This window comes from Clinocottus analis, unplaced genomic scaffold, assembly GCF_023055335.1.
Source record: "Clinocottus analis isolate CAN_PGR_092001 unplaced genomic scaffold, fCliAna1.0.p SCAF_6, whole genome shotgun sequence".
Classification (NCBI taxonomy): domain Eukaryota; kingdom Metazoa; phylum Chordata; class Actinopteri; order Perciformes; family Cottidae; genus Clinocottus; species Clinocottus analis.
The window spans coordinates 5690132-5707666 of record NW_027176218.1 but is presented as its reverse complement, the minus strand read 5'-3'; the positions used below and the strand labels follow the sequence as shown (position 1 = coordinate 5707666).

The following is a 17535-nucleotide window of genomic DNA, read 5'->3' as shown; positions in this document are numbered from 1 at the left end:
CTGGATGTCATTAATCAAGTTTACCTTCTGTTCTTTGAGGACGAGGTACACATCATTAGCTCAAATAGGATTTGAATCGCGAGTTTTAGAGAAGTAGATCCAGGATTGCCCTCAGATGTCTCCTTCAGGACGAATTGTGATATCTTGATCTTGATACTGGGACCATGACTGTTATTGGCACGTCATGATCTTTATTTGGCCAACTCTATTGTTTTCCAAATACAAAACCAGTGACACTTTCATCAGTCTCAGCTGTACATTGGTTTTAGTGCTCATTCGTAAAGGTCAGCATGCTAATATATAAGTTGGAACATGAAAACATTACACCCGCTAAACATTAGCATGCTAGCATTATGATTTGGGGGTATTTCGCTGTGCCGAGCGGGGCTGTAATCTCTTAATCTTGTTCCAACAAACCTGAAATCAGAAAGAATCTACATTTATATTTCAGTCTACCAATAATTGTAAAGTGACAGGATGATATCCATACTTTACTACAGGAACTGAACTAGCGATTTCATTTCATTTCCATATGCATATTTCTCATCTTGTTCTGCTTACAGTGGCACATTCACTTCTCCATGCATGGCTAATGCCCAACGGTAAATTACATTAATTGTATTAACCCATGACATATCAGCACAAAATACCTGTCTCAGCAGGGCTGGCAAATGTATTATTGATCAACATGTTCACCGGTTAAATGATATCTTTCTGCAGCAGGAGAGGCAGAAAGCAAAGAGATGGATGCATGAGGGGGAACTGATCTGAACTGCTCGATTCAACTTCACTTCCTACTTCCTTGTCAACCACGATCTGTCACTTTGCTCTGTCAATGAAAGAGATACATGACTTAGGCTCATGTGTTGACTATTTACTTGGAATCAAGGATGAAATGATTAGAATTAGTGGAAAAGGGTCAAAGGTCACGGCCACTGGGACCTCTTTTTAAAAAATGTTTGGCCTTTTATAAAGATTTTTCAAGTGATAATTATGGCAATTTCACACATATGTCTAATAGGATAAAAAGATGAAGTGACAACATTATGGACGGACATGGATGCAAACTAAAATTTGACTGTAATTGTAGTTTATGACAGTTTACTTTGACTCTTTAGACACGTAACAATAATATGACTTTTATGACATGTTATGACTTACTATGACCACATTTCAGAGTTATTTTAAAACAGAATATTCGAGACTTAACCGACATAAAAAACAAGTATAATAAATATTGCGATTTATTTAATTATTGATAATGTTGCGGGCGTTCTGGATGTGTAAACAGGCAACTATTTGTCACTTAAAAGGTGACACATCAATGTCGTGTTCACTTTTTGTTGCTGCCCTCAAGCCGTAAAAAAAAAAAAATCAATTACTGCCGGTTTTTCCATATAATTCACCTCTTGTAGAAAACTGTATACGCATGGTCTGCACACACAGTCTCAGTGGACTAAGTTTATGGTATATGCATTGTTTTTGTAATCATTTCTATATTATACATTATGCATTATATCTGGTCCCAGATATAATGCAATCTGACAAACATATCCTGTCACCTTAGAAAACTCAAAATGTCCTCTGTAGTTTGCTGTAAGCTCCACACTCTCCTCATGTTGGGAGGATGTTGATGACTTGCACTGCACTATATTGCGTAATCCTTACTTTGTGACCCTTTTTACTCTGTGTTGGGCCATTTGCTTTCCGACTGTTTTAATTTATGTCCGGGCTTTTAAATTGGTATTGAACATTACGGAGGCCAAGTGGTGCAAGCAATAACATGAATAATCTATTGGCAGTTCCTGTTAGACCGAAAGAGAACGAGACCTCCATCACCCTTATGCTCAGGGGAGTGAAACCAGCCAGCGGCAGCATTAGCCTTTCCCCTTAAAAACGGACCATGCTTCGTATACTGAAGTTGTAAACATCCATCTTATTAAAGGTTGTGTTTGACGGTAGTCAATAATGCCATTGAATATTTCTCTACAAACATATAATCACAGGATCAAGGGAGGAATACATTGACCTCCAGTGGGTTTTTTTTTGTATGTCTCTGTTCTAGCAAACCAGCATACGCAATCCTTAACGACACTGTTGTGAGAGTAGAAAAAAAGTAGTTTATTTATATATATATATGAACCAGCGCTAACTCATAAGCCTGTATTGCATCCACACCCATGGTTTTGCTCATTAGCTCACTATACAACAACTAAAAGTGTTTGTGCAAATATTTTAGAGTTACTATTAATCTTAAAATATAGGAAAATGTTTCCCCAACTCACTGCACACATACTTTCTCAGAGAGAGAAATGCATACATTTAACTATTTCCTCGAATAGTGAGCACTTTAAATTCATCATGCGGATCGATTGTCGAGTCCGGGCACGTCCGTCAATCTGACTGTGAAATGGAGAGCCAGAGGCTACTGACCCAGACGCATCAGCTTCTTTTCGGCCATCTCACAACACTTTCTGAAGGCTTCAAACTTGCACATTCATTTCTTATTTTTAGCTCGCCGCTGTCTTCTCGGACATGGATCGTGATCGGTTTTGCTCGGAGTGAGTTGGCAACAACTATAGCTTATGTAAAGTGGTGATGATGGCTGGTGCAGAAGACTCACGAAGAATACCAAACAAAAAAAAATGGAAGAAATGAGGACCGAGGATGGCCAACTGGAGGAATGTCAGTCAAATACTTTACTTCAATTCCACCAGAATCAATTTGCCCTTTTACAAAGACTTAATTGTTGTAAGTGGTTACTTAGACTACATTTCCCAGCTGGCCTCGGGGATCCCCCGGAATGAGCTGGAAAATGTTGCGGGGGTGAGGAAAGTCTGGGTCAGCCTGCTTGGCCCGCTGCCACGTCGACCTGACCCCGGATAAGCGGAAGACAATGGATGGAAACACGTTACTTTCAAAATTCAAAACTTATCGCAAGTATTTTTTTCATGCTTGCATGCACTGAATCACAAACACGATTGGAAATGCTTTTTTTTCTCTTTCTTACACAAATATTTATTTCCCATCCATTTGATATACACTTGAATGTCTATGCTGGTTTACAGAAAAACATTAAAATCACATGATTTTGTGTTCTAACAATCCCCAATTTCTCAAATCAAAAGTGCAAAGTTTCACTAAAACTGTCTTGGAGCAGATTTCGTGATGCTTGATTGAGACCAAACGGCTCTCGAGGACTTTGTTCCAGTTATAAGAAAACATGTTTATATTGCAGTCACTGAAAACACTTTGACACACTCCCATACCAGAGAATATGAAATGATCGCCTCATGTTAAAGTCACAAGGTAGACATCGACAGTGCTTCTCGTCACAGATGCCCAACAATACAAGTATTTTTTAACGAGCATCTGTTTTGTTCACTTAAAATAGATAATTGCTGTAAACTAACAAGTACCTGAAAAGAATAAACCTTTTCCCGTGGTATACTGCTGTGACAAAAACACTGGGACAAAACCCTGTATGCAAAATTATATTAAAAGAAATCTAATAAAATACTCTCGATAGGAGTACACATTGAAGTCCCCTGCTGTGTTTCTTTTTCAAAGACCTTGAACAACTGTTTCAAAGTGACTGTCAGGAGGTTCTTTCTCAAAAGTGTCAGTGCATTTTCCACAATGCTGAGAAAAGCCTTTGTGACCCGATGGTGTGCTCACCGGACAGATATGTACCAGCATGGGCTTCACAGAAGAATACAAAGTTGAACCTGTTTCACAGATTACCCTTCGGCATTACTAATCTTGAAGCACTTTGTAAACGGATGATGGTCCAGTGTTGACCTGCGTCTGCATGTCATGCAGCTCAATGCCTCCTCAACAGGGGAGGCCTACCAACGCATACCACATACACGATATTAGTCAAAATTCTGGAGGATTAAAACCTTGACTCACATTCTGGAGCTGTTTACTTATGAATATTTTGTATTATTTTGGTTATTATTACTTGTTAATCTTTCACCAGCAGCCACCGTCTGTGTGTGTTATCACATTAGCAGAGCAGAGGCCTGGACTCTGAAGCGAGTACAACATACCCGGGTTATCTTTTGGTTATCTGGCTTAACTCGCCCGAACAACCGCGAGCCAGCCGGGCGGTCCTACGGAGCGGGTCATCCACTCGGTAAACCCTGGAGTTGTGAAATGGACTTGGAGGACATAAAAATATAGTTTGAATATTAAAAAATAAAATTCAAAGAAAGGGGTTTTCCCCCCTACAGCATACATAAAAGCACAAGTAGTGAAGTAACGCAAGTCTACGTCTGAGGGACCGCCAGGCGTGATGCAGACATGTCGCACTGCAACACACGGCTCAAAATCTGACACATTAATGAAAATGTTATATTAATACATGATAAGAGAATATACATACCGATTTTCTGTGATTGCGTTTCCATAAAAGTAATTTATGCTTCTGTTAGATTGCCGCTAAACCGCTTGGGTGAATTGATACAGGTGTGTATTGCCTGCAGGAGACCAAAACTGTCAAGCAGAGTCTTTTGTTTAACGGAATACGAACATGTGGTCAGATCCATCGGGCTCTAGATGAGGCAGTGATATTACAAACCGTTACATTCATGCATTTTTGCCAGCTGTGTTTTCTGCATTTGGCAGTTCAAAATGTGCCACTTTCGCCCTAGATTATGACTTCAACTTCTTCACATTTGTTTAATATTAGCTCAGGATCCATGCGCCAGGCTTTGATTGGTCAGTACATAACATAACCTGCTCCAGAGCAGCCCTGACGTTACCGTCCTAACCCCAAATCCTGCTTCTTTGCAGCGGCCCCCGGCTGAAGTGACAACCGTTCTGTGAATGTGTTCCTGCTATGAACCAACAGACACACAACTTCTACATGTCCCCGTCCCGACAGGAGGACCCCCCCTAAAGACTTCGGACTAGCTCTGCTATGCGTGTTGTCGTTTTTTTTAACTCTATAATTGCTTCCTCCAACCAGAGAGATTGTCTTCCGCCTGTGGTTGAGACAGCGGTGTCTTACATCCAGAGAGAAGTCAGACACTAATCGTGATATCAGTGCTGTCCTGATCATCTTCTCTGTGTGACGTCTTGTTGAACAGACATGATGCTCCTTTTCAACTTCTTCGTAAACAGGTGACTGGCTCTTCCACAGTAGGTGTTCGTGGTGCTCTGCAGCGACGCTTCCAGCGGCTGAAGCAGCGAGGTCTCCATGTTCTCACCGAATGTGTACTGTGATGAAGGCAAAAAGTGTGCATGCATTATATTCATCATTTCAGAATACATATCTGATTTGATCACAGCTCAGAACATCCACAGTTATGCGTCTTTGACTTCAGCTCTTTGTAAAATCGAGCGGAGTTCACCTGTTGCGGCCATGATGGGACAATAAGAAGTGCGTTTACATCACAAAGATTAAGTGCCACATTTATCACCGTCACTTCAAGACAAACAACATTCTGCATTTGATTCATAACTGTCAATTCAGAGAGTGTTTGGATGATGAATATCTGTTCCTACAACTATACATGAACGTGCTCAGTGGGGCGTAACGGCATTGGTGAGAGCTACAGCTGCGGCATTCCAGATATGCTTCATTATTGAGCGCTTTTGTGTCACCAAGTGAACAACAAAGATAAAACTTCCAGCCCTTAAGCCAGTTAATATAAACAGCGCCGGCTTTTGTCACGTACAGTATGAAAATAAGGATGCAGGCGTTTTCTTTTTATACCGGGGTACGCCATTGTTTTACTGCTCTTGTAAATAAGAAGAAATCACTATTTTACAGCATCTCATTTGACTCCAGTTTGGCCGAGCTTTAGGTAAGTCAAAGCACACTTTCTTTATTATCTTTCATATACTGCAACAGGCAATAAAGCACCATTAACAGCCGCCTATCGATTTTTATGTGGATGCTGCGGGTGCTTTGTCCACACAGCCATCATGATGTCTCAAACTAGCATCAGCACTAAAAATTTTACAACTCTTCTGTGGGCTTGGCTGCGTAATGGTAGCGCTCTTTATTGCAAGCTCCTCTGCTGGCTGAGAGAACTGGGCTGACTAAGGAGCTCTTGGTGGGATGGAAATGAGAGTTTCCTCCAGAATTGCCTGCTCCAGGCTTTAGGATGCTGTCCTCAAAGGACTGAGTGGGAACAAAGTGGGAGGGGGCCTGAGGAGCTGGAGCAACAGGAAGCGCGGATAAAAGCTTCAACAAAATATATCTTAGACAAACAAAAAGATGAAATGCGCTTCAGTTATACTCTTTTGTAATACGCTTATTGTATGACAAGGTCTTGTATCTTACATTTATTGACTTAATGCGGGACTCATCTTTCGGTTACCAGAGGATAAACCACAGCACTCCTCTGCCTCCTGAAATCAGGTGAAGGTTGGTATTTTCCGTCTTGGACGCTGTATGTTTGTACTGTCGGAGAGACTGATGGAAGCATGAGGGCCGAGTGCCCCATAATGAAGCCTGCTCGTTTACTTAATGGCTGAGAACATTGCCCGCACTGATAGTGGCCAGGCTGGGCCCTGTGGCGGTAATGGATGGAGACCAGCTAATGAGGCTTCCCTTACTCCCCCGGTTGCTGCCTGCATGTTGACTGGTGTGCTGAAATCAACAAGAGCGGATCGAAGGCGAGACGCCAACGCAGCAAGAGAGTTCTCCGACTGACTTGCTTCCCTCGTCGATGACGAATGTGGACTTTTAAGCTATGAACTCGTAAATGACGCAAAGTACATTTGACAGACGTCCTACTTTTTTCTTTTTTTTTTAAAGTTCTGTCTTTATTTTCACATGCCAGCAGAGCACTGGCTCTGTAGGGCGTCATACAAACTTAAAGACAGACATGTTTAGAGTGTACAGAAGGCCTAAAGATGCAGCCAGGCCTCACCAGCTGTTCAGAGTGAAATCAAGGCCTATGGACGCAACCAAGAGGAGGCTGTTACAGGATGAGAGGGTGGAGATTATCGTCTACAAATTCAATGGAAAGACCAAAACAACAATAAATTGCTCCTACTAACAAGCATCGTCTGTGTGTTCCAGATCTGATATTGCGTCTACCTCTGCGCCAAAGACTTCCATTGATGTCCAAAGACTTTTAAAAGCACATCAATGAGCAACACAATTTCACCGGCTCTTATGTTTCTTCACTTCATCTTCTTTTAGCTTTTTATCTGACAACATCTAAAGCAACCATTCCATTGGCCAAAGCAGTGGGTGGGCTTATATGTCTGGTTTTGGAGAGAGCCAAGACGGGATGACGAAAATATGAAAACAGGCTATTGATTAGGCACCGGTGGACGAAGGTTACTATGAGAGAAAAGCAATGACCTGGAGTGCCTATTGATAATGTAATGACGTGAACATGGCCCACCAAATAGTCGTGTTTCTTTAGAGGGCAGTTGTGAAGGTCCAGAGGGACCAGAGAGAAAGCATAAACATGGTTGCTCCTCACTTAAGAGTGGGCGGTATACTGGTTGCATCACAGTTACCAGTGGCAGGTTTGGCCACCACATGGATTTTGCAATACAGTCTGTCTTTACTGTGATCGACACAACATCTGATGAACTACAGCGCTCCCCCACAGTTTATGATGCGTATGGTTATGTCCAGGTTCAGAGCAGCCACAAAGCCCGCCTGCAGCTGCTAAACTGCATCAGCTTGTGGTCTATCTTTGCCACACGAGCCAAATCTCTAGAGGAGCCGAGCTGCGAACTGTCCATGTGTCTTTTGTACGGTTCTGGTCCAACTGTGTCTACGCTGTGTGCGGGTTTAAATATAAAACTTATGTCAGGACTTGTTTTTTTTTAATGATGTAAATTCTTTGAAGTGAATTGTTATTCTCATTTTGGCTGCGATGAAAAGGAGGTGAAAATAAAATCCCTTACGGCTGAAATCCAGGTTGCTCAGCAATAAAATTCCCTCACAACTCAAAACAACAGCATGGTTTTTACTAGGAATGAATCTCATTACATTCACATTATGGGGGAGACTACTCCCTCCAAAACCTGTGCAGGTCTATACCTCATTTTGTTTTGAGTTGAGCATCCCTGTTAATTTTGTAATATTGTGATATAATAGAAAAAACAACTTCTAAAAATACTGTTATACCTTTCTCCCACTTTTATTCTTACTAGAATAAACAAAGCTATTCAAACATGACTTCCCCTTACATGAAGTTGTCCAGTTAACTGTCTGGAAGGCGCTTAATAAAACATTTTGAAAGAATAAATCGACATGTAAATCGATTGAAAGAAGAACCCTTGAGTTGTTTATTGGACTGGAGGGGCTCAGAAAAGCCACAGTTCTGGTTAGAGAGGCTGACTCTACCTTGCGGATGGCGTCGTAGACGGCTCGAAATGCAGGCTGCTTGTCATCATGGTAAACTCCCCTGTTCCCATGGAGAATGAAGACACCTTCTTGGTCCGCTTGTTGACAGTTGCTGCCATAGATGCAGTGGTCTGGACGGTAGTTCCACTGGCAGGGAAACACGTAAAGGCTTTCTGTAGAGCAGCAAGAGACAGGATTGGTTTGATGAATATAGTAAATAAGAAGGCATATTTAACCTGTTACAAAGTCCAAAATATCTCTTTAAATGGCCAAAACAATGTCTTTCATTAGAGTTTCTGCAGATTTCAACTAGTTAAAAGTCTTTCACAGTTATACTAGGATAAAGGAAAATTTGCATGAATGCTAATAAGTCCCCAAGTCACTTTTAAGTACCTAAATTTATTGATATGCACTAACAATAGATAATACACTTCGTAGATGTGCTCAGGGACTGTGGTAAAAAAACTTTATTTTGATTATGGTTCTTTTCTCGCACAGAGCAAAAAACAAATAAATAAATTCCAACAACCATCTTGATAATTTTCACCGTACACAACAGTAGAGCATTATTTTAAGACCTATAGAACTATAAAATCGTGTTAAATGTGATTGCACAAACCTGGATTATGGTGAAATATGATATTAAGAAGGTCCTGGTCACCCCAGGTGATATTGAGTTTATACTTCTGGAGAAGAGGCATCAGAATTTCCTCCCACTTCAGTGCAACTACTGTCATGTCATTCTGGAAGGAAAAAAAGACAAAATTCAAGAGAACATATATGCCAGTTTTAATCAGGAAATCATAAACCTGCAATTCTGCAAAATGAATCACGTCTTCAACCCTTCATATCAACTTTCAAGCTATTTCAAGTTATTTCTTTCAAGCTACTTTGAGAGTGTTCATCGTGGCGGTTTAGAAAGGTATGACAAGAGTGACCTCAGCTGGTCGACGTCGGTGATGCAGCTCTTCCTGAAGCCTCCTTCAGCACTCTCAACTATTTTTCAATTTCTACATTTCACACTTCTCAACACTAACAGAATGTAGAAATGTTGTTTAATATAGGCCAACATGATAAAACTCCATAGATGAGAATACAAATATCCGCCGACAAACATAGACAGGGACAAAATTAAATGTGTAGTAGTTTGTTAGTTATTGTTTGAGCCATATTTTTCCCTTTCACCCGTGTTATATGTAGTTTAATATTATTTATGCAAATCTTTTCTTGTTAAAATCTTTTTTTAGGTAAACATACCTGTGGATGTGGACATTATACAATATACATTAAGATTTTTCAACATCTGCTTAGAAGGATGCTAGGGGTGAGAACGAGGGTGCTATAATATATTGATAGGATGTACACATCCTTTTGGAAAATAATTAGTGAACTGTTCATCAAAACTTTATTTGTGAATAAATATAATACATGAAACATTATTTTAAAGTTCTACTCATCTGCTCTTTTGATAATATGGTTTTACAGATTTCCCTTGAAGTGTTTGGGGTGTTATCTAATGATGTGAATTTCCATAGTATTAACAGCTTAAAATGTTTTTGGGGCTTCTTGAGGATCCCAAAACAGTAGAAAATGAAAAATGAAGTAGTTAACAAGCTGCAAAAAAACTACAGACAAAAAAAAACACCTGCACATTACCTTAAAAGATTTCTCCCTGAGGCGCGTCATGTTCATGAGCATGACCCCTGAGTTGATGCCCGTCTTGCCATAGTAAGGGTGGCGGGCAAAACGGTTGTACCAGCCGATGCGTGGCTCCTCGTGCTCTGGAGCCATGGCAGCTAAGTGGCTTGAGTTGAACTGAGAAAGAAGGGCCCAGATGTCCTCTACTGGCTGCATAAAAAGTATATCTGTGTCCACATAGAGCAAAGAATCCACCTCCTTCAGAATCAGCTGGAAAACAGAATATAAAAATAAACTCATTAGCCAATTGGACTATATGTGTTACAGTTACAAGTTATAAGCAGAACGGATGACTCAAGACCTACTGGCAGGAAGAGCCTCTGGGAGGCACAAGGTTTGAAAAGCTTCTTCCACTCTTTTGCATTTTCCTCTGGAAAAGTGATGGGGTATATGGTGTAGTTAAATTTGGCCCGCGCTGTCCTAGGCCAGGAGTCCAGCTTTAAAAAAAGATAGCACAAAGAAAATGTTGATATCAACATATCAGATTTTTGTGGCTAGAAAGTGACAACACCTGTGTAAAGAGAATACTTTACTGTGAAGACGTTCACGCATGCACAATGACAGACTGTTTCTCAAAGATAATTATATAAAACCTGAAAATGAATACACACGCAGATGCAAGTTCTGGTGTTAAAGGGGAAGACACTTACAGCCTTTCTGAAGTGGTCATGGAGATCATCCTCAGCAAAGATGTAAAAGTGCAGAGGCTTTATGCTGAGGAGAACAGCCGACTTCAACATGGTAAGAGTCTCCTCGAGCCTGGGGCCACAGGCCACCACAGCCAGGTGACTCCTCACATCACCATGTTCCTGGACTTCAGAGTCTGATCTCTTTCTGAGCACCAAGACAAAGTAAAATAATAAGTCATCAACCTCAGTTGTAATTCATACAACAGCATGGACACGCTGACATTTGCAAGAGATAACATAGTAGTAGAGATATCAGCAGGCCGACGGGTGCTCAGCTCTATAGGGTAAGAACTGTCATTGAGTTTAATAAAGAATATGGCTTTCTCTCTTGATTTGTGCTGCTTTCAAGTGCCTCTTGTAAACGACTACTTTTAAGTTTAGAAATGATGAATATAACTTGTCATTCAGAGACCACTCTGCCAATTTGCAACATGTTCCTCTGATTATGCAAGCATAGGTTAAACTTAAGCAAGACAGAAGTCTGTAGATAAGATACTGGTGCTTACTGCTGTAGGGTAAGAACTGTCATTGGGTTTAATAAAGAACATGGCTTTCTCTCATGATTTGTGCTGCTTTTAAGCACCCCTTGTAAATGACTACTTTTAAGTTTAGAAATTATGAATGTAACTTGCCATTTCAGAGACCACACAATTTGCAACATTATGCAAGCATAGGTTAAACTTTAGCAAGACAGAAATCTGTAGAGAAGATAGAAAGAAGTTGTTCCAACAATTTAGCACTGCCTTTACATACTGATGATTATGAGATGGCACCGCTCAATGTGTCAGTATGAGTGTGTGTGTTTTGTTGTGTTTATGATTTCAGGATCAAGAGTAGTTTCAAGGTACACTGTGAGTGCAGCAATAGGCCCAGCCTTCACTTAACTTTTAACTGTTGATATATGAAGTAGGGGAGAGAGTTGCAAGTTGAAATCTACTGATTCTAAATAACATTCGTATAAATGAATAGAGATGCACAAAATCTGTCATACCTAATAGATGATTCCAATAAGCAGTTCACTCCACAAACATCAGCAGGCAGTCTCCAATATGGATTCCAGTAAGAAACTGACAGTTTTTTACACCTGACAGAATGAAAACATGATCTTTTGGATCCGCAAAGTTAAATTATTCTCCTAGACATCAGACATGTTGAAGGCTTAGATCTGCCCCGAACTACCTCCTAGAGTTAGTTGTTTTCATAGGTAGATGTTAGGTAGCTAGCAGTAATGTTAATAGTTCAATCAATTATCTAGTTTAGCTCGCTAGCTAAGAGGTGTTAGCATATATATGTATACAAGACAGCATTAGCAATGTGCAACACATAACCTTATAGACAGAGGGTGTTAAACAGCACAATACGGTTAATAGGCAGAGTATAATTTCAATTGATTCAGCCAATGACTTAACGTTACGAAGCTACCACTAAAGCTTTAGCAGGTCAATTAACATCTCAACAGCAACATTTTGTATTAAGCTGGTCCAACAGTCACGGTCACTTGATAGCAACAGGCGTACAAATGCAGGTAAAGCCGACCACAGGCTATGTTACAAATGTGCTCAGTAATGAAATGAACGTGAGGTGACGTAGATTAGCTAGCTAGCTTGCTGGCAATGCTACCTGTCGCCGTCTCGAAGGCCCGCCAGTCCGGGCTTTTTCCTGAGAAGGTGCCCGGCGTCATGAGCGCGCCTGTCGGGCACACCCTGTTCGTTCAGGTTCCAGTCGGCTCCGTCTTCCAAGGTGGAGGCTAGTTGATTGAACACGTACAACAGTGAAAAGAAGGTGAAGAGCATGCACAGGAGAAATGCTTGATGATAGCATCGCATCTTGCGTTTCGAGTTTTTATGCGCTAGCTGAACATTTTTGTTGTTGTCGTTGACTCTTCCATCTCAAACATCAAGTCAGAAGCTAAACCGAAGGGCACGGTTACTGTTAACAGTTTTTTTTTCCTGCCCCACCCACATCTGTTCCACGTGTGTTTAGTTTGATTAAACGTCTGTCTGTAACGCCGCGGCATTACAGCCAGGTAGCTACCGCCTCACCTTCATAATAACTACGTCACACAGGCTGGAGAACACAGCGGTCAAACCTTCTGATAAATGGTGGAGAAATGGACTCAGCCCAAATCCCATCTGGTCACTACAGAAGACAAAGCACAGAAACAATATCAGCAACTTCGATTTAAAGAATCAAGTAATCATATAATTACTGATGTGTAAAAAGCAGTTTAATTTTGTAGCTGTTTGAAAGTCTAATCTCTCATAAAGTAGTTACATATTTTGTTTGTAAAATCTTAATATGCAAGTCAAAGAGATGATGTACAATATTCTCTGAAAAACTGTGTGGTAGAAGTATTTAGAAGGTATAAATACTAAAATACATTCATAATGTTACTTTCCATCATTGCTTCCAAGGGCCCTCCTTCAAAACACAACTACAGCAAGGGTAAGGAATATTGTGCAGGGTAGACAAATTCATTAAAAAAAGACCACATGCAGTATGTTGAAGTGTGTGTAACTTATTGATTGACCTGAATGTATTGGTCATAATGTAAAAAAAAAAAAAGGTGCATACATTAAAAAATGTAATCCAATGACTGTGGAGTTACAAAAGCAAGTTTGTTCTGGAAAAGCAACTTTTAAGAACTCTGCCTTATGAACTGGTCCTGTTTGTAATGAAAAAAAACATATCAAAGTATCTACAACTTGTTTTATTTAACATTATTTTACAATATAAACCATTCTATAGATTAAATCATGCTTAACTCTACCAAGTGCATGAGAAGCATACTTCGAATCAATATTCAATACTTTTACTCAATTATTACAGTAAAAAAAAGAAAAAAGATTGCATCCAATGGCATAAAATGATAGTTGAATAAAGCCAGTAACCAACAGTGTTAGGATTTACTGATAATGGGAAGTGGAAATAATGCACAAAAAAAATGTTATCATGAACATAGAATGCCATTAAGTGCAAATAACGATAACACAATTCAAGGATAAACTACAGTTCTGAGATGACTTTTTCATTTTCTTTCATAATGCACCAAGTATTCTGCGCAGCAACGACCAACCCAGGGCGACGCTGACGTAACACTGGCGCGTTAAAACACGAGCGACCACAACACGAGGCAGAAATCCAGGATTTAATGCTACCGTTCCCTTTTTTCAGTCCATCGTGACAGATCTTCGTGGCAACAGTTCTTTTGAGTTCAGCGCACAGTACACGTCCAGAATCCCGAATTCTTTATCATCACAGGAAGGCAGTGAAAAATACAGCCCCAAAAAGAGGTGAATGCTATCACATTGGAATTTGTAGTATTATTAATGCATGTTGAAGTTTAATCGCTTGTTGAAGCTGGAGAGGGTGCAGAAGAATGGGTCGTGCTGACGGGGAGTGTGAAGGCTAGCGAGTCTCTCCGTTAACCGGCGAGCCTTCCCTGTGAGGCGAAGAGCATCTGGAGACCCCTCGTTCAGTGTTATCAGAGCTCGAGCCACTTTGACTGTGTTGGTCCGCTGAGGCAGCGCTCGTCGAAGTGGACGTGGGTTTGGCTTTCTCCTTAAAGTCTGTGATTATTACTGTCAAGTCTCCAACTGTGACTTCCAGATGCTGGGCGCTGCTCCTGTCTATGTTTTTTAACCGGGGCCTGAGGAGGAGACAAACAAACCGATATGACATCTGATTGGTGGACACGTCATGTTGACCACCAAATATGATAAGCAATTCTGCTATTTTTTTCTTTTGAACACACGCATCAATTACCTCATCTTTTTATGGCTTTTCTTTTTCAGTGTTGGTTCTTTATCGCTCTTGTCTTTGTCTGATTTTTCCTTCTTCTCCTTTTTGGGGAGCATGGGGGGTACAAACTGCTGATTTACTTGCTGTGCAACTAGCTGAGCAACAGGCCGTGGTTTTCTGAAAGAGACAAACACAGTTAGTGGCCTGATAGTTGCCTTCAAATCACGAAACATTTAAGAAGGGTGAGCATGAGGTTTTTACTGCTGCATTGTGCAACTAATAAATTTGACCCAAAGAAACACTGAAACAAGTTCTGCTTGCTGAAACCATTACTGGCTATTTTACAATTCCTAAAGAAGTGATGGGGCACAAAATGTCCTTCCTTGATGTCAGCAGTGGAGGGAGAGTAACATAAAGAGGGAATTTCAGTATAAAAGTAACACTTCTTTGGACAGGAGAAAAGATTAGCAACCAAATCTCTCTCAATGTCCACATGTGCATCTGACTACCGTTTTAAGACCGACTTGAAAATGTGTCTTAACAATTTGATTGGTTTCAGAAATTGACACGAGCACTTTATTGGACAATCTTAAGTGCTTTGGTTTGTTGTTTTATTGCATTGCATGTTTTAGTCCAGGCAAAATTGTATTGTATTAGTATGGTTGTGCTACGAACGTGTACACTGGTGAAACACGAGTGTTACAATTTTCATGGGAAGCCTAACATATGACATCACGGCACTGAAGCAGTTTCAATAGAGTGTTGCAGGACTGAGTCCTAAGTCCCGGTTATGAGTCTGTAATTTTTACTTCTGTATCCCTCGTCTCAACGTTAATATTTAAAAAAAAAAAAAAAAGAAGTTGGTTAGATAACCTTTATAAGGTCTGTGGTTAACAGAAGCTTAAGAGATTGAAAGTGATGACAAACAAATTGCTCAACGAGACCACAAGATGTCATCAAGCTCATGAGACTATTGTAGGTCATTTATAGCTTAACGTTAACTTCTAATTCATGGTTTGTTTGTTTTTTTTAAATCAGGAGTATCATACATAAACATGCGTTTGCCACTCAACTTTTGTTCTGCAATAACACACAATTATACAGAATAACCCCATTGGCTTTTTTGTTAAGGGAACCAGTGCAACGCTAACTTCCGGGGTTGGCCTACAAACATACGGCAACTCTGCAGGACTCAATATCTCCCTTTCTTCTCCTACCTTTATCATTTAAACTTTCCAAGTTTCCTCACTTCCTCTTTTTCAGGTTACCATCTCCTTTTGTTTCAACAGCCTTGGTAAAAATATTCAGACTGACTCCCCTTTTGTTTTTAGTTAGAGATGAATTTACCCCCATCGGGTCTCTCTATTTCTATGCTAATTCAATACTGGCAGAGTGCCTGCGATACATAGAAAACACAAAAGGGATCGGGACCGTAAAAGATCTTTTGCAATGACACCACTGTGCAGTTAAAACAAAAAAGTAAATAGAGGTATTTTGGGATGTAGACATACAGAACATTTTAATTATACTACCCTATAAGAGGTGTTGTATGAATTCTCCCCATCTAACAAATACATACATCTTTGAGTAAAGTACCATACTCAAACACACACACACACACACACACACACACACACACACACACACACACACACACACACACAGTGGACAGGTGTTGGAAATTAGCATTCGTTATATACGCTCAACACAGTGCATCTGGTTTTCTTCAGTGCATAGATGTATGCTGGGAATTCTAATGCCATTGTGATGTCCTCATCACATAAATAAAGTCAAGTAAAGTCAAGTACGACTGTAGTCTAATACAACAGCCCTACAGTAAGAGTTCATTGAACTCTATGGTCATTGTGGAGACTGGATTATAAAGATGTTGATATTAATGTACAATACTGAGTTTAACTTCTACCATACCCCTAAAACACACATTACGTTTTATTAAAATATTTTCCATTGAATAAAAAAAAAGTTTGTCCCTCAAAAAGGTTATCAAATCCTCTAAATTCCCCAGAAACACTCAAACCATGAGCTCGGTGATGCTGTAGGTTATGGCCAACACTACACTCTCAATTGTACACAAAGCTCAACCAGCAACTATCTACCTTTACAAACGAAAACTGGATACTAATCCCTTCATGAATATAAGATGTATTGCAAGGCTGTTCTGCCGGATAGGTGGGACGCTACCTCCTAACGCTGCAACCGAGTCCACTCCTTTTCGACCCTTTCAATAAAAGTAGTTCTGCGGCGCTTTGATTATTAAAACCGTGAACAGCTCCAGTGATTCTTACCGAGTTGACGTACCCTTCCTGACATCACACATCATGCACTTAAACGCCTCCGCGGTGTTCTTGAACGTGCAGACGCTACAGTCCCAGTACCCATCGTCGGCGGAGGGCTTCGTTTGCCGCTTTGGCCTTCAAACAAAAACAAAACAAAAACACTGTGATAACGCCATATTTGCAGTGAGCGCAATGCTTTCAAAGAACCCCCTCTGTTCGGTAACGGTCACCGGAACAGGAAAGACACGATTCTCAAGTTCTTATCTGCTCAGAAGTCAGTCATTGAGAAAATGGGAGATTTCAGTTCACACAGGCAGTCAGTCGCCCCTTATTAAACCATCAGCCAGCCGCCATGAACACTTCAGTGTTAAAAAAAAAAAAAAAAGAAGCTCCATCCATTGACCGAGCCTTCTGCTTTCAAACGGCCCGATAAAGTCTTCATTCACAGATACTAGCCACAGTTTTACCTTGTGGGGCTCTTCTTGTCGCCCATTTTACGAAACTTCGACTCAGTGGAGTTAAAATGATCTATGTTACAGGTGAAAAAACACATTTAGCTGCTACTCAGCTGTCGTGGAAACTCCTGTCGAGGACGGCCACGTGACACGGGTTCACCCAATCACCTTTAATGTAATCACTACAGACACAAGCGGCGATAAATGGGACACAACGTTGATGAAAGGCGCTTTGTGCATTTTTACATCAGAAGATGTACGCTCCTAGACAGCCTTTAATGGAGAATATGGGCTTAAAATGTAGGTAGCTGTTTATAAATCTGAACTGC

The 17535-nt window shown here is 40.5% G+C and overlaps 2 protein-coding genes across 4 annotated transcripts in view; both read right to left on the bottom strand.

Moving 5' to 3' along the window:
- LOC137803812 (glucoside xylosyltransferase 1-like) overlaps positions 1–12769 on the bottom strand; it is a 35953-nt gene extending 23184 nt beyond the window's left edge. The window contains exons 1-8 of one of the 3 annotated variants that reach the window (XM_068602568.1): positions 12334–12769; positions 11705–11797; positions 10675–10858; positions 10330–10461; positions 9983–10234; positions 8946–9069; positions 8327–8499; positions 3006–5223 (exon numbers count right to left, since the gene is read on the bottom strand). In XM_068602568.1, coding sequence (XP_068458669.1) covers positions 5062–5223; positions 8327–8499; positions 8946–9069; positions 9983–10234; positions 10330–10461; positions 10675–10858; positions 11705–11797; positions 12334–12539 — 1326 coding nt within the window. In that variant the 5' untranslated portion in view covers positions 12540–12769 and the 3' untranslated portion in view covers positions 3006–5061. Of the gene's footprint in view, positions 1–3005; positions 5224–8326; positions 8500–8945; positions 9070–9982; positions 10235–10329; positions 10462–10674; positions 10859–11704; positions 11798–12333 lie in introns of those variants that run through there. The other 2 variants (XM_068602571.1, XM_068602570.1) reach the window with 2 other exon arrangements.
- Positions 12770–13408: 639 nt separating this feature from the next.
- On the bottom strand, positions 13409–17359 carry LOC137804546 (YY1-associated factor 2-like). Its single transcript, XM_068603842.1, has 4 exons — positions 17219–17359; positions 16761–16886; positions 14479–14631; positions 13409–14362 (listed from the first exon to the last, which is right to left on the bottom strand). The coding sequence occupies exons 1-4, from the start codon at positions 17302–17304 to the stop codon at positions 14122–14124; spliced, it is 606 nt and encodes a 201-aa protein (XP_068459943.1). The 5' UTR covers positions 17305–17359; the 3' UTR covers positions 13409–14121.
- Between the last annotated feature and the right edge of the window lie 176 nt (positions 17360–17535).